Consider the following 11,473-nt stretch of genomic DNA (forward strand, 5'->3'; position numbering starts at 1 on the left):
GACGAGACTCTCCACATACAATACATGTTCCTTGCTCAAGTGTTAGAAATATTTTAAAAACACACACACACACAAAGCTGAATGTTAATCTGCACGGAGCATCTAGTCAGTCACTTATCCCTGATATTCTCAGTGGTGAAAACGTCTGCTAAACCAATCAAATGTAAAAATAAAATACATATATATTTTTACAATAAGAATTATTATTTACTACTACTACTACTACTACTACTACAGCTCACCACTTCACACTAGCCTGTTACTAGAGGATCACACCACTCCACACTAGCCTGTTACTACAGGATCTCACCACTTCACACTAGCCTGTTATTACAGGATCTCACCACTCCACACTAGCCTGTTATTACAGGATCTCACCACTCCACACTAGCCTGTTATTACAGGATCTCACCACTCCACACCAGCCTGTTATTACAGGATCTCACCACTCCACACCAGCCTGTTATTACAGGATCTCACCACTCCACACCAGCCTGTTATTACAGGATCTCACCACTCCACACTAGCCTGTTATTACAGGATCTCACCACTCCACACTAGCCTGTTATTACAGGATCTCACCACTCCACACTAGCCTGTTACTACAGGATCTCACCACTCCACACTAGCCTGTTACTACAGGATCTCACCACTCCACACTAGCCTGTTACTACAGGATCTCACCACTCCAAACTAGCCTGTTATTACAGGATCTCACCACTCCACACTAGCCTGTTATTACAGGATCTCGCCACACTAGCCTGTTATTACAGGATCACACCACTCCACACCAGCCTGTTATTACAGGATCTCACCACTCCACACCAGCCTGTTATTACAGGATCACACCACTCCACACTAGCCTGTTATTACAGGATCTCACCACTCCACACTAGCCTGTTATTACAGGATCTCACCACTCCACACTAGCCTGTTATTACAGGATCTCACCACTCCACACTAGCCTGTTATTACAGGATCTCACCACTCCACACCAGCCTGTTATTACAGGATCACACCACTCCACACTAGCCTGTTATTACAGGATCTCACCACTCCACACTAGCCTGTTATTACAGGATCTCACCACTCCACACTAGCCTGTTACTACAGGATCTCACCACTCCACACCAGCCTGTTATTACAGGATCTCACCACTCCACACCAGCCTGTTATTACAGGATCTCACCACTCCACACTAGCCTGTTATTACAGGATCTCACCACTCCACACTAGCCCGTTATAACAGGATATCAAGTTCAAAGCCAAAATCAATGAGACTGGGTAGCAGGGCCCAGATAGCAGGGCCATCATCTGTTTGCTCTAAAAAATAAGGTCAGACTAGCAACACACGGGGTCAATGGGTCAAACGACCTCGGAGGGGGTCAATGGGTCAAACGACCTCGGAGCCCAGTTCAAGTGTAACAGCTGCAGAGTTCAAAAGGTCAAAGCACAGTCCGGGGCAAAACAAATAGTAAAAAAACAACCTTTGAAATTGAACGAGGTAGATTACCATTAGACAACCGGAGAGCAAAGCCAGTTCACAGCACACAAGATTAGGCCGAAGCAGACTAAATGTCCTTTTGTTTGGCTACATCTGTGTGCCATGCATTAAGTGAGTGCAACAGAGGTTTAGGCCCCTTTAAACTGACTGCCTGTTGACTTTGCATGGACAGCATTCTAAAAGTGATTAGTCCAAAACAGGAAGTTAATAGTGTCAGGGGAAGCGCTTCAAAAACGATGATTAATATCTCCCTCCCTAACAGGAATTTCAAGTCGTTCTTCTAGCACAGCCATGACAGGGTCAGGTTTGGATGTTGTAAAGTAACTGTCGGATGGACAAAAGCATATCAGTATACAAGCTAGGTACACTACACACACACACACACACCAGGAGTCACGTTAACGCAGAATTCAGTATTTTACTGTGTTTTGTAAACACTGATCTAAAAAAAAACAGCTTATTGTAATGTGTCTGCTTATTGTAATGTCTGCTTATTGTAATGTCTGCTTATTGTAATGTCTGCTTATTGTAATGTGTCTGCTTATTGTAATGTGTCTGCTTATTGTAATGTGTCTGCTTATTGTAATGTGTCTGCTTATTGTAATTATTGTAATGTCTGCTTATTGTAATGTCTGCTTATTGTAATGTCTGCTTATTGTAATGTCTGCTTATTGTAATGTGTCTGCTTATTGTAATATGTCTGCTTATTGTAATGTGTCTGCTTATTGTAATGTGTCTGCTTATTGTAATGTCTGCTTATTGTAATGTGTCTGCTTATTGTAATGTCTGCTTATTGTAATGTCTGCTTATTGTAATGTCTGCTTATTGTAATGTCTGCTTATTGTAATGTGTCTGCTTATTGTAATGTGTCTGCTTATTGTAATGTGTCTGCTTATTGTAATGTCTGCTTATTGTAATGTCTGCTTATTGTAATGTCTGCTTATTGTAATGTCTGCTTATTGTAATGTCTGCTTATTGTAATGTCTGCTTATTGTAATGTCTGCTTATTGTAATGTCTGCTTATTGTAATGTCTGCTTATTGTAATGTCTGCTTATTGTAATGTGTCTGCTTATTGTAATGTGTCTGCTTATTGTAATGTCTGCTTATTGTAATGTGTCTGCTTATTGTAATGTGTCTCTGCTTATTGTAATGTCTGCTTATTTATTGTAAATTGTAATGTCTGCTTATTGTAATGTCTGCTTATTGTAATGTCTGCTTATTGTAATGTCTGCTTATTGTAATGTCTGCTTATTGTAATGTCTGCTTATTGTAATGTGTCTGCTTATTGCAATGTCTGCTTATTGCAATGTCTGCTCGGCGTCAGACGTGTTGTGCTTCAGTCGTACTTCTCCAGTCGGATGAGATTTCCCAAACATTCTATCAGCAGACGGCACTCTGGCTGATGTCTAGCTACTTTTCTCCGGTAAAAAAGCTAGACTAACTTAAAGCAAAACATTAGGTAATAAACATTTGAAATAGAATGGCCATGGATAGTTTTTTGCAAAAAAAAAAAAAAAACTTGCTATTTCATTATAAGCTATATAAAACACAGCTGAAATGGTTTAAAAACCAGAGCGAACACACACACACACACACACACACACACACCTGTGTATACAGCCAGATGAATCATCATAATTGGAGCAGGTTTTCTGCTGAGGCCAGTGGTCTGTGTGTTATTTTTAGAGCCCTGGCAGCGGCAGCCCGTAACCTTCCCCGGGTTGCCAGCCCGTAACCCTCCCCGGGTTGCCAGCCAGCCCGTAACCCTCTCCGGGCTGGCCAGCCCGTAACCCTCCCCGGGTTGCCAGCCCGTAACCCCCCCCGGGATAGCCAGCCAGCCAGCCCGTAACCCTCCCCGGGTTGCCAGCCAGCCAGCCCGTAACCCTCCCCGGGTTGCCAGCCAGCCAGCCCGTAACCCTCCCCGGGTTGCCAGCCAGCCCGTAACCCTCCCCGGGTTGCCAGCCAGCCCGTAACCCTCTCCGGGTTGCCAGCCAGCCCGTAACCCTCCCCGGGTTGCCAGCCCTTAACCCTCCCCGGGTTGCCAGCCCGTAACCCTCCCCGGGTTGCCAGCCAGCCCGTAACCCTCCCCGGGTTGCCAGCCAGCCCGTAACCCTCCCCGGGTTGCCAGCCAGCCCGTAACCCTCCCCGGGTTGCCAGCCAGCCCGTAACCCTCCCGGGTTGCCAGCCAGCCCGTAACCCTCCCGGGTTGCCAGCCCGTAACCCTCCCCGGGTTGCCAGCCCGTAACCCTCCCCGGGTTGCCAGCCCGTAACCCTCCCCGGGGGTTGGCAGCGGCTGCCTCGAGCACCGGTTGTTTACCGTTGTCAAAAGGGAGTTGAGCACAAAACCAACAAAAAGGCGGAGAAAAATATAACACTTCCAGGAGTCTAAAACTAAAACACAAACAGCGGGAAAATATCTCCTGTAAAAATAGGAACCTAAAATGGTCCTGGTAAAATACTACGTGAGGAGAAACATGCAGACCTGGTGGAGCCCAGCCTTCTCTAGTCGAACATAACATACAACTAAGAGACCTAAATGATGACCTCACGGAACCTGTGAAACATTTAGAGCCCCTGTGGACTGGACACACAGGAAACAGACTGGCCCCTTCATTAGGACAGGGCTTAGCTCATGGTCCTGCTGAACACAGACTGGCCCTTCCTTAGGACAGGGCTTAGCTCATGGTCCTGCTGAACACAGACTGGCCCCTTCATTAGGACAGGGCTTAGCTCATGGTCCTGCTGAACACAGACTGGCCCCTTCATTAGGACAGGGCTTAGCTCATGGTCCTGCTGAACACAGACTGGCCCCTTCATTAGGACAGGGCTTAGCTCATGGTCCTGCTGAACACAGACTGGCCCCTTCATTAGGACAGGGCTTAGCTCATGGTCAGCTGAACACAGACTGGCCCTTCATTAGGGGGAGGAGATACAGTACAAACTGGGGAGGGAGATACAGTGAACACAGACTGGCCCCTTCATTAGGACAGGGGGAGGAGATACAGACTGGCCCCTTCATTAGGACAGGGGGAGGAGATTAGGACAGTACACGAAGGGGGAGGAGATACAGTACAAGGGGAGGAGCGATACAGTGCGAAGGGGGGAGGAGATACAGTACAAAGTACGAAGGGGGGGCGATACAGTACGAAGGGGGAGGAGATACAGTACAAAGTGGGGGGGGGGGCGATACAGTACGAAGGGGGAGCGATACAGTACGAAGGGGAGGAGCGATACAGTACGAAGGGGGAGGAGCGATACAGTACGAAGGGGAGGAGAGATACAGTACGAAGGGGAGGAGAGATACAGTACGAAGGGGAGGAGAGATACAGTACGAAGGGGAGGAGAGATACAGTACGAAGGGGGGAGCGATAAGCTGAGAGAGGTGTGATGTGTTTAAATGCCAGTTATGGATCCAGTCTCAAGCCCTGATGGACACAAATCACAGTGGTGTTAACTATTAACAGAATGCTGTATCTCAATTCAATCCCTGGATGTACAACCAAGCACCGATATCACAATTCAATACCTGTAGTCAATAATGCCAGAGAGAAACCCAAGTCTTCTGGGGTCATCTATAGATGCTGTCTGAGGACTAAACCTTTAGCCTAATTTAGATCTGTGGGTCAGCATAGGCTACGAGACAGATTGAATAGGGGGGGGGGGGTGATTTATGTCCCCTTCCATTGTCCAGACATAGTGCCGTCCGCCAGCCAGCCACTGGGTCCAGGCATAGTGCTGTCAGCCAGCCAGTCAGTTACAGGGTCCAGGCATAGTGCTGTCAGCCAGCCAGCCAGTTACTGGGTCCAGACATAGTGCCGTCAGCCAGCCAGCCCAGTCAGTTACTGGGTCAAGACATAGTGCTGTCAGCCAGCCAGCCCGTTACAGGGTCCAGACATAGTGCTGTCAGCCAGCCAGCCAGTCAGTTACTGGGTCAAGACATAGTGCTGTCAGCCAGCCAGCCCGTTACAGGGTCCAGACATAGTGCTGTCAGCCAGCCAGCCAGTCAGTTACTGGGTCAAGACATAGTACTGTCAGCCAGCCAGCCAGTCAGTTACAGGGTCCAGGCATAGTGCTGTCAGCCAGCCAGCCAGCCAGTTACTGGGTCCAGACATAGTGCTGTCAGCCAGCCAGTCAGTTACTGGGTCCAGACATAGTGCTGTCAGCCAGCCAGCCAGTCAGTTACAGGGTCCAGGCATAGTGCTGTCAGTCAGCCAGCCAGCCAGTCAGTTACTGTGTCCAGGCATAGTGCTGTCAGCCAGCCAGCCAGTCAGTTACTGGGTCCAGACATAGTGCTGTCAGCCAGCCAGTCAGTCAGTTACTGGGTCCAGACATAGTGCTGTCCAGCCAGCCAGTCAGTTACTGGGTCCAGACATAGTGCTGTCAGTCAGCCAGCCAGTTACTGGGTCCAGACATAATGCTGTCAGCCAGCCAGTCAGTTACAGGGTCCAGGCATAGTGCTGTCAGCCAGCCAGCCAGTCAGTTACTGGGTCCAGACATAGTGCTGTCAGCCAGCCAGTCAGTCAGTTACTGGGTCCAGACATAGTGCTGTCAGCCAGCCAGTCAGTTACTGGGTCCAGACATAGTGCTGTCAGTCAGCCAGCCAGTTACTGGGTCCAGACATAATGCTGTCAGCCAGCCAGTCAGTTACTGGGTCCAGGCATAGTGCTGTCAGCCAGCCAGCCAGTTACTGGGTCCAGGCATAGTGCTGTCAGCCAGCCAGCCCAGTTACAGGGTCCAGGCAGCCAGCCAGTGGTCAGCCAGCCAGTTACTGGGTCCAGCATAGTGCTGTCAGCCAGCCAGTTACTGGGTCCAGACATAGTGCTGTCAGCCAGCCAGTCAGTTACTGGGTCCAGACATAGTGCTGTCAGCCAGCCAGTCAGTTACTGGGTCCAGGCATAGTGCTGTCAGCCAGCCAGTCAGTTACTGGGTCCAGACATAGTGCTGTCAGTCAGCCAGCCAGCCAGTTACTGGGTCCAGGCATAGTGCTGTCAGCCAGCCAGTTACTGGGTCCAGGCATAGTGCTGTCCGCCAGCCAGTTACTGGGTCCAGGCATAGTGCTGTCCGCCAGCCAGTTACTGGGTCCAGGCATAGTGCTGTCCAGCCAGCCAGTTACTGGGTCCAGGCATAGTGCTGTCAGCCAGCCAGCCAGTTACTGGGTCCAGGCATAGTGCCGTCAGCCAGCCAGTTACTGGGTCCAGGCATAGTGCCGTCAGCCAGCCAGTTACTGGGTCCAGGCATAGTGCCGTCAGCCAGCCAGGGAGTCAGTGGGTTAGGAAGGGGGTCTGGGCAGTGTGGGGTGATGCTCACACTAGAAACAAGACGAGGGGTATATATTTCAGCTTGAGTTTCTGCACTGAAGATAGCTCTATATTTAGCTGGATGATGAAGTCGGCATGGCAACACACAGCAAAGCCAACTAACATATTCAGTTCTATATGGAACACAACAAAACACAAAACACCCCCAAGATAACACAGGGCTGACGACAAATTGTTCAATCTTGTATGAGATATGTGTACGTAAAACACAGATCAAAGTCAAGAAACAGACAAAGGAACGGATGTGAAGACAGACAGTAGCCGTGGCAGGATTGGTCACTGGGCAGAGCGCGATACTAACGGCATAGTCTCCTCTAAACTCGGTGTAGCAACAGAGAAGTAAATATATCCACATCAGCTCATCAGTCAGAGTCCAGACCTCCACCTCATAAATTAACACTGATTACTCCTGCAGACAACACCAGACAAGCCGCTGAGAGATTTAAACCACTTCATGTTGGATGTTGCCCCTAAATGATTGGCTTCCCGTCACCTAATCTAACTTTAGACGGATTGATCAGATCACCACAGTGAACATGGATGCATGGCCTTTCTACACCTACCTCTGTACACTAGGGATATACAATCAGTTACACCTATACTAATACTAAGTTCCCTTCACTTGAAACTCATCCCCAGAAGGCTGGGATCGACCTGCACCTGAATCAGGTTAGAATTAACCCTTACATATAAATTAAGCACATTTTATGAGTTGGACACTTTTACATAGGTAGAAGGAAATGATTGGTTGTTGGGTATATTTGAGGCATCTCAGGTGGGAATAAAAATCCATGTTGTCCGGCAGCACTGTGAAAACGCCAGGAAAAAGATGAAACCTTATAAAGAAACTGAACCCAGCTGTAAATGATTAGGGACGGTAAAACTTTCTCCATCTGTATTCATAGTCACCATGTCATCAACTGTGATCCATTTTCCAGTGAGATCCCGCTAAATGAGATCCCGCTAAATGAGATCCCGCTAAATGAGATCCCGCTAAATGAGATCCCGCTAAATGAGTTCCCACTAAATGAGATCCCACTAAAAGCATTTTTTGCAGCTGCAGTGCTGGTTGTCGTGTGGGTTGGGAAAGTAGGGAAAAAACACGCATTTTATGGCTTATAACAGTGTTGAATAGAAAGTGTTGACAGTGCTGAGTAAAAAGTTAAACAGTTATCTGATTGGCCAGCGGGCCCCGCCGGATAGGCAGAGTTCTACCTTCAGACGTTCGTAACGGACTTGCCTAGTTAAATAAAGGTTAAATAAATAAAAAGTGAAATGGTTGAAAATGGGAGCACTTTGCCTTCCCGGTGCTATAGGGCTGCTGAATCATGCCTTCCCGGTGCTATAGGGCTGCTGAATCATGCCTTCCCGGTGCTATAGGGCTGCTGAATCATGCCTTCCCGGTGCTATAGGGCTGCTGAATCATTCCTTCCCGGTGCTATAGGGCTGCTGAATCATGCCTTCCCGGTGCTATAGGGCTGCTGAATCATGCCTTCCCGGTGCTATAGGGCTGCTGAATCATGCCTTCCCGGTGCTATAGGGCTGCTGAATCATGCCTTCCCGGTGCTATAGGGCTGCTGAATCATGCCTTCCCGGTGCTATAGGGCTGCTGAATCATGCCTTCCCGGTGCTAGGGCTGCTGAATCATGCCTTCCCGGTGCTATAGAGCTGCTGAATCATGCCTTCCCGGTGCTATAGGGCTGCTGAATCATGCCTTCCCGGTGCTATAGGGCTGCTGAATCATGCCTTCCCGGTGCTATAGGGCTGCTGAATCATGCCTTCCCGGTGCTATAGGGCTGCTGAATCATGCCTTCCCGGTGCTATAGGGCTGCTGAATCAAAATGCACCTATCGCCAACAGCCTGAAACAAAAACAATAAAAACGCAAGGCTTTATCGTAGTTTTTTACAGTATTGTTTGTTTGGTGGTCGACTAGAAACACTTTGGAGATCGACCAGTCGATCGTGAGCGACCGGCAGGTGATCACTGCTCTAGCCCTAACCTGGGGAGACAGAACTGCTCTAGCCCTAACCTGGGGAGACAGAACTGCTCTAGCCCTAACCTGGGGAGACAGAACTGCTCTAGCCCTAACCTGGGGAGACAGAACTGCTCTAGCCCTAACCTGGGGAGACAGAACTGCTCTAGCCCTAACCTGGGGAGACAGAATAACAGCTCAAAGCTAGTTGTCCAGTAGTGGTTTCTCATTGAGGGAATAAAACAGTTCAAATAGGCCTTTGAATGGCCATGAACAAGCAGTCTGGTATTTAAGTCCTAAACACATGCAAGCTGCTATGAATGTCTGTTCTGTTCTGATGCTGTTACAGGATTTTCATGACCACAAACTAAAAGACATCCAATGTAATGCAGCAGGATCCACCCCTGTAAGCATCCGGTTCTGGACAGAGAGGGAGGGAGCTGCCTAACGAGATTGGAAACAACTGACAAGCCTGAGTACAGACAGACCGAGATGATCAGAGATTCTCCTTGGAAGGCAGTCCTCTAGGAGCCGACAGCACAGTGGGAGGGGGGAGTAAATAAGGCAGCATCAATAATAGACAGTGAATGTTCTGAGCTCACAGCCCTGGCTGGTTCCTATCCTCCAGACAGACCTGCTGGCCTCCGCTCCACACGCACACAGATTCACTGTCCTGACTAATCGGTTCTGATAGGCCTTTGCCATAATTACCCAGGGCCTCATCACAAACTTATGCGATGCATATTTCATGTCCAGGCTGTACAGTAGACTGCACTGGCAGTCAATTGAGGAAAGGCCAAATCCCAGACAAATTTACACACTCCACTTCAAAGAGGGAGAAAATACATTTTAAAAAGGGAGAGAGCACGCACGTTACTGAAATGTTTTCTGTGATCTCTAGATGAATCACAGGCAACAGTAGAAGGAATCAAATACATTTGGTTTTATGGAGATGAGCCTTGATTATAGAGCATGAGTGCATCTCAGTCTGCATATGGCCAAGCACAAATGTAGACTAGAGCCCTATTGAAAGTGTATTTTTCTCACAATTGTTGTTTCCCCTACAAAAAAAAAGAGCCTTTTTTATTATCTTCTTCCAACTTTGGCACATTCCCACCTATTTCATAACCTTCCTGACAACTAATGAAATATTATTCCACAAATACAACGTAACGTTCAATTGCTGGGAAGAGTCAAAATGTGTCACGTGTCTGGCATAGCGAGATAACATTTCCAACACTGTTTTTTTGTGTTCGTTTAAAATAAATATGTAAATATATATATAAAAACATAAACACGTTAAATGAGAAAAAGAGATTAATTCGGGTTTACCAAGCTGCTGTCTATGTGGAACTGTTACCACGTACACGACAACTTCTGGGAGTCGACGACACACACAACACAAAAACACACAAGTTAGCTTTAGCTCATGTTAGCAACTAGCTAATTCGCTTAGGTGAACTACCTCTCCCTAAAATACAGCGAATGGTGTTCAAATCGATTGTGGGCTAGAAAGTTACCGTCCAAAATAACAAACAAAAATAACCTTGTATAAAGGTTTGGGTCTGATTTGACGAAATGGATAGCTAACTACTGTCATCATCACATCGCCAGCATCGACGTAGGATCACTTCATTTCCAACCTCCTCTCCTCCAAAAAATAAATAATCAGGAAACGCAAAAGCTCATGACCAAGCGAACAAGCAGGTAGTTGGCCCACACTACTGCATGCAAACAACAACAACAACAACAAAAAGTTGACAAGGAGACATATGTGTATTTCTGATTGGATATTGTGGTCTACTCAGCATCCTGAATGATGTATTTATGTAATAACGACGTTACCCCGCGGCATCGCCAGGGCGCCAGACGATCGATGGGAATTTAACAAAGACGATCAATTTCCGATCAGCTAGAAAGCCACTTTCATCAATGCGAAAAGAGGTCGGTCTCTCTCTCTCTCTCTCTCTCTCACAAGCGGGATCATAATACCGACAGAAAAGCCAGTCGAACACAAAACATATCGTCCACGTAGCGAAAGATTTGAAATGGTACGAAACAACTCAAAAGGAGAAAAGACTGACCTGCAGTTGTTGTAAATCAAAACGCTTCCAATATTGAAACATTGATCCCGCATTGGCCGCCATCTTGAGACATATTGAGACGGAATGAGAAGCTGATAGAGAGAGCGAGGGTTGGAGTTCAGGGGAAAGGAAGGGGGGAGCGCGGAAAACACGAAACGGATCTCTCGAATAAGGCCCTTCTGATTGAACAGTGGCGCGGAATGGACTTTATTGAACGGGAACATACTGTATTCAATAGTGCCACGGAGTAGGGTTATTGAACGAGAGATGGCAAGTGTCTATAGGGTAACATGTGGACTGGATTTCTACATGGGCTTGTGAAATCAAGCTCTTTGGTTAATTAAGGGCGCTTCGTGGTCATTCTGACGTCTGCATTGGCCGCGCAGCATTTATGGTGATATGGCCTCTGCAGAAGTCAAAGCATTCATACTTCTTGTGCATCGCGTAGCAAGTATAGATGTTGAGCAGAGCTGTGGTGAAGGATGTTGTCAAGGAAGTGAGTTTGTGTTTATACAGAAACTCCCGCCCTCTCTTACTGTCAACCAATCATGTCTGAAATTTGCGTCACGCCATCCATACGTCGTCTCCGAAC

The 11,473-nt window shown here is 47.6% G+C and overlaps 1 protein-coding gene across 4 annotated transcripts in view; it reads right to left on the reverse strand.

The window, feature by feature from the left end:
* LOC115124868 (homeobox protein cut-like 1) overlaps nt 1-11,024 on the reverse strand; it is a 151,074-nt gene extending 140,050 nt beyond the window's left edge. For 2 of the 4 annotated variants that reach the window (XM_065024202.1, XM_065024203.1), the window contains exon 1: nt 10,882-11,022. In XM_065024202.1, coding sequence (XP_064880274.1) covers nt 10,882-10,944 — 63 coding nt within the window. In that variant the 5' untranslated portion in view covers nt 10,945-11,022. Of the gene's footprint in view, nt 1-10,881 lie in introns of all 4 variants that reach the window. The other 2 variants (XM_065024205.1, XM_065024204.1) reach the window with 2 other exon arrangements.
* Between the last annotated feature and the right edge of the window lie 449 nt (nt 11,025-11,473).

Source organism: Oncorhynchus nerka, linkage group LG11 (genome assembly GCF_034236695.1).
Source record: "Oncorhynchus nerka isolate Pitt River linkage group LG11, Oner_Uvic_2.0, whole genome shotgun sequence".
In the NCBI taxonomy this organism is placed as follows: domain Eukaryota; kingdom Metazoa; phylum Chordata; class Actinopteri; order Salmoniformes; family Salmonidae; genus Oncorhynchus; species Oncorhynchus nerka.